The sequence below is a fragment of the Parasteatoda tepidariorum genome, chromosome 10 (genome assembly GCF_043381705.1).
Source record: "Parasteatoda tepidariorum isolate YZ-2023 chromosome 10, CAS_Ptep_4.0, whole genome shotgun sequence".
Classification (NCBI taxonomy): Eukaryota; Metazoa; Arthropoda; class Arachnida; order Araneae; family Theridiidae; genus Parasteatoda; species Parasteatoda tepidariorum.
The window spans coordinates 20,471,977-20,482,128 of NC_092213.1; the positions used below are offsets into that span (position 1 = coordinate 20,471,977).

Consider the following 10,152-nt stretch of genomic DNA (forward strand, 5'->3'; position numbering starts at 1 on the left):
AATTGTTCCTAATTTATATGTATGTGAAATTTTATTGGTCTAATCCAGGGTTAGTTTAGAAAGAAACATTAAATCTTATTAAAAAGTTTCTGTTATTATTTATGAGTAGTTTTAATTTGAAATAAATCAAAAGAGCTGAATCTTAAATTTTCTAATGAGAATTTTCCACTTTTATGTTTAAATACTGATTTGTCTTTCTTTACATCAACATTAATATATCATTTTTGAATGCTTATTAATATCTATGATATTAATATTGTAGCTTTCTTGTAACGATATAAAGTTAAATTGATATGAGTAAAATGTTCTAGAAATGTTTAACAACACCAATTGCATTTTCTAATTACTTTTAAAGCCAATTAAATAATGTAATTATTGAACAGCAAGTTAAAATAAAAAGTAGCTGAAATTTTTCTTTTTTTGATCTTTTATAAAGTCTCGTTATGCTTGTTACTTACGATCAAAGTGCTGGTCAAGGTTTTACATACTTCTTGGCTTATTTCGTGATTTATATTTATATATTTATTTAAATAATCAGTGTTAAAAAAAATTTCTCTGGTGCATATAATGATTTTGTTCATTTTTGCAATATTTTCAAGACTAATTTGGTATTAAGCAGCAATGCAATTTTTATATTTTACTGTAACAACAATTTTTTTTTTTTTTTAAATTTTATTTAATGTTGCATTAAAAGCAAATTGCAGATATTATGGTGTGCTATAAAGAAAAGGTCTTGAAGGGAAAGTCAAAAATTTCAGGATAACTACAAACAATAATATTATGAAACTTAAAACTCTGTTGTGTAAAGCTGAATGGGGAAAAAATGTTAATACTTCAGAATTAAAACCATAGTACTGAAGCTCATGCTATTTTATATGCAACATGACTTTTTTTTTAAAAAAAAAAACCTTTTCATCGTTCCAATATTTTCAAGTATTTTTAATTATAAATATAAATGCTATATTGGTTTAAATATATTAAAATTTATATTGATTCAAAATTTAATACACTTAAGAGATTAAATAAACAAATTCAATGGATTGATACTGGATTAAATTAAAAAGAAATAGGTTGAAATTATACAGGGTGCGAAGCGTTTGTAAAAAGTACTTAAAGGTGCTTTTTGGGGGATTTCGTTTTTAAAAGCTTTTAAAGGTGCTTTTTTCAGCAGGCGTTTTTAAAAAGTGCTTTTTTTTTCATGGATAATTTTTTTTTTACCCTTCAGTGGTATCTGATGGATCCCATGCATTTCACAAAAATGGGGTGTTTGCTACGTAATCATTCACGCGGACTTCATGTTGTACCCACGTTATGACTTGCGCGCACTCTTGAAACCGAAACCCGAGTGCTCCAATTCGGATAGAGAATATCAGATCCTTATGAAATGTTTTTCTTTTTAATTTATTTTAATTTTATTCTTGTTTATTTTATTTTACTTCTAACACTTTTTTGACATAGGGGGGTAGGGTACTTTTGTTCTGAGTTCAGAGTCAAGTTGAATTCGCTCGGTGATGTGGGAAAGTACTGATTGTTTCGATTTATGTCCGTTTCTTTTTGGGTTTTTTTAACGCTAAAACTGTTTATAAAGTTTTTGTTTTTCAATAATATCATTGATTGAATATGAATTTTTTGAGTGCTTGAAAATTTTTGTAAAGTGCTTGAGAAGTTTTTAAAGTGCTTATTTTTGCTTCAAAGATTTGGCTGTGCACCCTGTTATAGATTGTATACAGTTCAAGGATGAGGTTTTTCCACTTTTTAGCGGATTTCCGCTTATTTCACTTTTATCTCTTGAATTTCAACTTTTTTTTTTATCAAAAATTCAGATTTTCTAAAAATTTCAATTTTTTTTATAGGTATTCCGCTTTTTCAGAAAATTCACCGATTTTCTAAGAGAAACAGAAAATTCGAACTACATAGCTACCAATCCTTTCTCATTTTTACTTATTTTAGCTATTTTCTCCCCTTTTACACTCAGCAGATAAGATTTTCCGAATTTTTTACCCGCCCTCCAGATAAATCCAATTTTCGTAGTTCAAACGACGCTGCTTCTGACAAACCTTTTAGAGGTCTGCTAATATCTCTATTCTTATTCATATGTTTTTAATATCAAACATAGCTTTTCATATTTGCATGTTGCGATTCTTATTTATGGGATTTAAAAATCCGATATTGTGATTCGTATTTACGCCTTTTTAAAAACCTATGTAGAGATTGGTATTCACTCAAGTTTAAAATTCAATGTCTTGATTTGCTCGTGTGGTTTATAATGTCAACCATTGATTTTCGTATTTATACATGATTTTAAAATAAGGCATTGGGATTTGCATTCACGCATTCTAAAAATTATGCATCATAATTCTTATTTATGCAATCTAAAAATTGCGCATCATGATTCGTATTTACGCTATCTAAAAATTGTGATTTGTATTTACGCGTTTTAAAAATTCTATATCCCAGTTTGTATTTTCTCAATCGTATATCTAGTTTCATATTCATGTGATTTCAAAATTCATAATTGTTATTCATATTCACGCAACTTTAAAATCAACTATCGCGATTCTTGTAAGAAGTAATTTTTTTTAAAAATTAGTTACTATAAAGGTGACTGTTTTTCTAACGACGATTATTAGTATATGTAAGTGTTACAACATCAGAGAAACTGGTAGGGAATATATTAAAAACTTTCTGTGCTTGCAAAGAAGAAAAAACAGTATTTGTCACAAGATGTTTGAAGATGGACTAACGACTAAATGTAGCAAACATAAAAGATAAAGCAAACAAAAGCAATCACTTAAAAAAGGATTTAATTTTTTTTTTGGGGGGGGGAGTAATTAACTCATCATCAAAATTTTACTTATAATTGCTGTTATTTATGCTATAAAATGCAAAATTCTTATCAAATGAAAAACAATTATCTAAACAGTTGCTGATTGTCATGTAATTTTTCAAACTAAAATAGCAATTTTTGTATGTTAAGGAGTTACTTTATATTTCTACTTCACTGTTATTGATGTGTTTCAGAGGGCTCTACTTAGATTAGACTATGATATGAACATAATGGTTCGGTCCATTGTTACAGTTTTTGTTTTCAATATAATTTAAAAAGTAATATTACTGATATATTTACTATAAATCACATAGCAGTATTTATTAAAAGAAATGAAATATTAATGTAAATTCTCAGTAGTTTTAATTTGCTAAACCAGGTAGTTTTTCAAGTAATAATTGTATGTCAACACAAACTGTCTGGAATTTATTATTAAAGGGTTGCGCTTGCGTAAAATTTACTATCGTGGAAATTCAGCTTTTTTGCCTTTTGGCTAATCTCATCCCTGACAGTTACAGTATAGCATTACTTATTGTAGACAAGCAATGGGTGGGGTGGTTTATTGAAAACATTAATACTTAACTAAAGTAATTTGGTTATATGAATTACTTTAAAATAGTTTAGATAATTTTAATTGAGGTTTTAAAATATTATCTGATTCTGATTTATTGTTAAAAGCTAATTATGAAGGCTCCTAATTACTTTGAAAATAGCATGATCACTAGAATGGACCTTTTAAAAGTAGCATATTTAAATTATTGTCAAATAAAGATGTATGCTTTGTAAATGTTCTTAAGAGGCATTATGAATTTGAAAACTCTACATTTAGCAGATACCCTGTCTGTAATTTTTAAAATATCTTGTGAGTGTGAGAGAATGGTTAACTAGTTATTTAAAGAAGTAGAACTCCACTTGTTCTATATTAAATTTTCTGAAATATATATTCAAAGTTTCTCTATTGTTTATATATCCATTCTATTTGTTATTTATTATGTTAACAAAAAATTTTTTTAGATGGATATGGAGGTGGTTATGGTGGAGATAGCTACGGAGGTGGATATGGAGGAGGAGCCTGGGACAATGGAGGTGGCTATGACAACGGTTACGGAGGTGGCTCTGGATATGGACCTAGTAAGCTTTTATTACCTGTTTCATTTTATGACTAATCTTTTTAAATGTCATATGTCAGCCTGTTAAAGTTTATTATTTAATAGTTGTTGAAAGGGAATTTAGTAAGTTTGGTTTTGTTCTTCAGTTTGGTTCTGATCTATAGTATTCTAGCATTTATTGGTGAAACTGATCATTGAATTTGTTCTTAGGTTATGATGGATAAAACAGGTTAAATGTCTTCTTTTGTCGCAATGAAACCTGCACTGTTCGGCACGTTTCTTCCCGTTAAATAATTATCAAATGTTAAAATAATATTTAGAGTTTAATTTATTTCCATTAATACTATTTATTTTTAGCTTGATCTAAAATTAAAAAGCAATTAATAAGAAAAATAAACTTGCAATTACCTCAATACAGCCAGGTTTACAGGAGGATTCATACATTCAACTAAACAGACTGCTGAGTATATAGTTCGGGCTCAATTTCCAAACACTTTTTTCTTTTTGTATGCATATGAAAATATGTTACATCTTAATTTTAAGAAAATGGGGTGGAGAATAGAAAAAGCTATATATGTAATCATCTCAAATACGTGGTCGGCAATGGCAACCTATTTCAGGTGCCTGGATGTCAATTTCTTTAGGAAATAGGGTTAGCTGAAATTCATATTAATTATAATTTTTAAATTCTGTGTAAAATTTCAGTAAAGTTTTTAAAAAAATATAAAATGTATTAATAAATATTTTTTTAAAGAAAAAGAGTTGGAGAAAAGCTTTTCACTCTCTCCAGAATTTGATTTAATTTTAAGTTATTCTTGCTAATCTTACCGCTAACTAATTGTAATGGTTTTTGCCTAATGTTTTTCTGGCAACAAATTTAGCTTGATTACCTTTCTATTTGCAACCTCTAACATATTGTAGATTTGTTGGTATAAGAAATGTAGCATCAAATATATTTTTATTCAGAATGTTCACTCAAGAGGTCCAGTTGTGATACTATGAAGTTTAAGTTTTAAACAGGTTTGTTCGAAAAGAACATCCTGATGAAGTTTTGACATTTCTGTACGTAAGTTTTGTTTTGCTTTTATTTTCAAGGTGGTGGAAGTGGATGGAGAGATGATTATGGTAGTAGTTATGGAGGTGGACCAATGAGAGGTGGTGGTGGATATTCTCAACGCAGCCAAGGTCCCTATGGTGGTATGTTTCTGTCACATAAGTTTTTATTTTATATTGTATTATATATAAATATAATTTAATACTGATTGTGCTGAGTCTTCACAAAAGATTTTTTTTTTAAATTTATCTCTTTATTTTAATCAAATCATATAGCTGTTTTTCAAATATCGTTGATAAACTGACCTGATTGCCTGACGTATTTAAATGGATTTTTATTGCAAATTTATTATTTGCAGCTAGGCTACCAGCGGAAGTGTTTATCAGGGGACTTATAAGGTGAAAGCAGTATAATTTAGAGAAAGATAGTAAAACTTATAATTTTTTAAAAATAAAAATGGGTAACAAAATATTAAAAGTAAATAAAATTACTGAGCTTCCCATCTTAATTAGCGAACTCATGGTATCTGTCTTATTTAATTTAAGCTTGTAATATTAGCAGCTCTGCAAAAGTGTCTTTCAGCTAAGAATGAACTAAGTGTGTCATTAGGGGGAAATTCTTAGAAAAAAAAGATTTTTTTTCATTTTAAATTGCTAGGTTTTAAATGTTTTAAGGTAATATTTTGTTGCATCCTCTGAAGAAGCCTGTGTAATTTTTTTTAAATTGTGGACTGTAAATAGCAACACCTTGTTGCTGAAATTAAGCATGCAATTTCTTGATGCAAGTTTTGAGTAGGAGTGAACAAGTAACAAACTCTCCTAGTTTTTATTTAATTTAAATTTTTTTGTGTAGGTGGCCGAGGTGGCGGATTCAGAGGTGGTCGAAGATAAAAGCATTTATTGTCTTGGGGTAATTTTTTCTTATTTTTTAGATGTTTTTTTCTCATTTTTATAATCATCTTTGACTCTGTAAGTTATGTGTAATTCATCAAACAATTTTTAATCATAACTTGATTAAGAGATAGACAAAATAACAAAATATAACAAATAATAAAAGTAGACTTACTGATAGATAAATTAGTTTCTGAGGAAGTACCAAAATTTCAAAATTGCCTAAAATTTTCAGCAATCGATCACAAGTCTTTCACCTTTTAATCCAAACTTTTCTGTAATTTAGAGCAAGCCCTAGACTACAGAATGAACTATAACACTAATTCTCGGGGCAAATAAGAAAGCAATTCTTCAGATAGTTTCATGTCCGGAAAATGTGACTTGAACCAGTTTTGTGTGCTGTTGCAAAGTCGTTTTTTACAATGTCCAGTTTAAATTGCAGAAGTGCTTTTAGAGTGTCCTGCTGGTACACTTTTTGATTTATTTTAATGCAGTCATCCAGATCTGAGTTTTAAACCACTTTGCATCTCAGACCATGAACATCTACAGACTTATGAGATTTTTGAACAGAAAAGTGCTTCTCATCCGTTAAAAAAGAATCTGCCAAGGGATAGCTTGTGGCGCATTGCTGAAAATTTCAATAAGCTTGTGTGCCTCTGCATCCCTGCCATGGATGGTCACTTGATAACCAATTTAAATTTTATTAGTGGTGGCTTACTCTTATTATTTGTTATATTTTGAAAATTATTTTTTGAAAGTTGCATTACGAATATTTTACCCGGGCTTTTTTTCCCCCTGCACTTTATGTATATTGCACGAAATGTAATTGGTTTTGATTTGTTTTCAAGGAAATGTTATGCCTTAAAATGAAATGTTACTTTTTTTTTATTTTAGGATCTTTTTAAGTTATTTCTCAGCTATCCACAGCAATGCTTTTAATATACTATTCAAATGGCTAATCATCTGAAAGTAGTGAAGGAATTGGAATCATATTAAAGAGCCTGGATAACTTTAAGCATCAATCTCATTTACCAACGATATGTGGATTATATACTGTACATTAATTCAAACCATCTTGTCTTATTTCCCCAAGACTGGACTCATGTATCATCTCAGTATTTAATGTCATTTTTTATCGGACATAGTAAATTCCATCTATTTGCTTTTAAGCTCCATCATTTCATACAGTTTAATAAATAAATGTGAGTCACTTTGGGAATTTGTTTTCAATTATTCTGTAACACTGTTTTAGATTTATTTCTTAAAAACCTTGTTCTATGTGTTTTTCAGTAACATGCAAAAGTTTTTTTAACATGTGTCAGCTTGTAAATTTAAAACTTTTATGTGTCCCAATTTTGGGTTTTAGTGTAAAACCATACACATATTTCATTCTCTTCCAAGGGCTATGCTCTTTAAAAATATTTTTATTTTTTAATCCAGCACCAAGGAATTAATTGACTGTTTTATATCCTATCTGTCATAAAAGTGCCTATTTTTTTATACTCATATTTGATTAGTACTGACATCTAGTTTAAAATAAACTATCTACAGTTACCTTAAAAAATATCCTGGTACTGCCTTCTGGTGTGTAAAATGAGAAATAAAAAGTTTTCCGGGCAAAAGAGATGAGTTAGTTTTATTCCTATTGGTGCGTTGCTACTGAACACTCCAGTCCGGGAATATCACGGGAGTGGGAAATATAGGGCAAAACCTAACCCCGACATTTTCACAGGAGCGAGAAGGAAGGGGTTAAGGAGAAATGTAGACATTTAAGAGCAAGTTTTTTTTAACAATTGTAAATGAGCCAATTCAGCTAGGGAAACTTTTCCAAGATTTACGCTAAGAAACCTGAGAAGATAGTTATATATATCTACTCTAGAGTCACTATGCTCAGGAATTTCTTAGCTTATTACAAGAAAGGCCATAAAAAATTTACAAGACAAAGTGATTACCACTTGGTCAATGTTGAAATGTTTTATTTTGGTCGTCTGTAGTTAATATTTTGAGTCAGGGTGGTTCAGGAGATAGGGCGTTTGCCTCCCTATGGGATGATCTAGATTTGAATCCCAGCAGTAACTGGTTGATGCCAATTCCTGGCTCATACCAACCACATTACTGGAGTAAAATGTCTTCAGTGGTAGATGTATCATGTGTTACAATCCCCCTCCCGTCAAGCTAACCGTGGGAAGTTTTTCTCTTTATGCAATGCAAATTCTGGTTAATTTCATCTAAAAGTTCTCCAGGAAAGCGAGTTTGTCATTATTACCTTTTAGTGGGAAACTGACATGTTAAGTCAGAAGTAGCAGCAAGATGGGTTTCCTTTAAAATTGATGATCCATGGCACCAATTATGTTTCACATTGTGATAGTGTTGATTTAAACTGGATGCAACCATAAGTAAAAGAAAAGTTAAGATTGATTTTAAGCTACTAAGTGAAAAAATAGGATGTGTAACCTAAAGACAGTAACATTAATATTTTAAAGAGTTGATTCAGGCTAAAATAATGGTCATTGTTAGTCACCATGTATGTTAATTAAAGGAACGGTTCTTGATTACATAGCTTTAACAATTAAAAAAAGATTTTGCCCACATGGCAATTACCAAAAATCAAGATATTAAGCATAACATAAATTTAAAACCAGGCATCGATTTAAACTTCTTCTTTTTTTTTTTTTTTTTTTTTTTTTTTTTTTTTTTNTTTTGACTTAGGCTCACAATCACCCCTGTTATCTGCCTTTAGGTTTCAAAATAAAGTTGTGATGCACTTATTTACAACATACTGTTAAATATTTTTGTTACAATAATTGATCCCAATTAATATTTCAGTTATCTGTTTTTTAATTAACCAGTATATTGTACACTTAATTATGTATGATATATGGAAATATTTTACGACACATTCATTACATTCAAATTTTTACGACGCTCGTTACGTTGCAAATATTTAAATAATGAAGTCTTGCACAAATGAGTTTTGAGTTTTCTTATTGAATGGTATAACGTTTGTTCCAGATTTCTAAATTTTCTTTTAGGCAAGATGCATTTTCGCATGTTTTTATATTTTCAAAGCACTTTAAAATAACTCGTTAAGTATGTTTTAATTATTGTATCAAGTTATATTTTAATTCTATTATTGTCAGGTAAAGATAAAAGAAATTATGGAACAGTTTGTAAATTTTTTTTTTACTTTATTCTGAATTCATCCCTAAAGAATTCAATTTAAAAATTCTGGCTTGGTTTTTTTTTTTTTTAAGAAGAAAAAAATTTACGGTTTGCAAATTTTTTCTGTATAATATTTTTCTGGCTATACTACAACATATTTTTTTATTTTGTTAAATGAAATAAATTAATTGAATGTTAGGAATAAAATTAAAATAAATTGATGGAATATTAAATAATTCAAATAAAAACAGTTAGGAAAAATGGAAAACAGAAATTATTTTATTATCAAAAGTCTTAAGAAAAATATTTTTTTAAAAACGTTGTTAACAATATTTTGAATATTACAAATATCAAGTTTGCAACTTAACATTTTATATAGAAGTGATAAAAAAAGATTTTATTTCCGTATACAAATGCCTGAATATAGTTTTCTCCTACATTCGCTAGTTGATAGGGATTTTTGCGATTAATATTTCACTTTACAGAATTTCTGAGTGGAGCCACTTACACAGCATATTAAAATGGATACCTTTTATTATTTAGTGACCCTTTACAATATGACCATGTGTTACTACTTTATGAGAAGTACAGGGATGTGTCATTGTCTTACACCACGTTTTAAATATGCTAGACCCAGTGTTTTCATCATAGAAAAAAAATGGGTGAGAATTTCTCACCCTTTTCTCAAAAACAGGGTGAGATATCAGAAAGTTAAGTGAGATTTCTAAAAACTAAAAAAACACAAATAGACTTGAAAAAAAAATCATCTATATTATATAAAACGCTAATACGTACGCATGTATGTATGTACGTATCAATAAAACCGATGATATTTCTTTTCTCGCGCTGGCAACAGTTTTCATTTTTAATTGATTGGATTCGGCGCGCAAGAGCACGTAGTGAGCAACCAGATAAAAATTTCATAACTGTACATTATCAGGTTGTTCAATTCAGATTCATGCACTAAAAACATGACAATATTTAATTTAAACTCAATTAGGAATTAATTAATTAATTGAAGTGAGAATGCTTTAAAAGGCCGCTGTTGAATTGATATTTTTCTACTGGGAGCTACCTAAACGTCTAAAAAACGTTTAAGTGTTTGTATTG

The 10,152-nt window shown here is 29.1% G+C and overlaps 1 protein-coding gene across 1 annotated transcript in view; it reads left to right on the forward strand.

The window, feature by feature from the left end:
* Window positions 1-10,152, forward strand: part of LOC107442731 (uncharacterized) — a 28,655-nt gene that overhangs the window by 5,911 nt on the left and 12,592 nt on the right. The window contains exons 5-7 of the mRNA XM_016056364.3: window positions 3,842-3,958; window positions 5,032-5,133; window positions 5,843-5,877. Of these exons, the coding sequence (XP_015911850.2) occupies window positions 3,842-3,958; window positions 5,032-5,133; window positions 5,843-5,877 (254 nt within the window). The remainder of the gene's footprint in view (window positions 1-3,841; window positions 3,959-5,031; window positions 5,134-5,842; window positions 5,878-10,152) is intronic.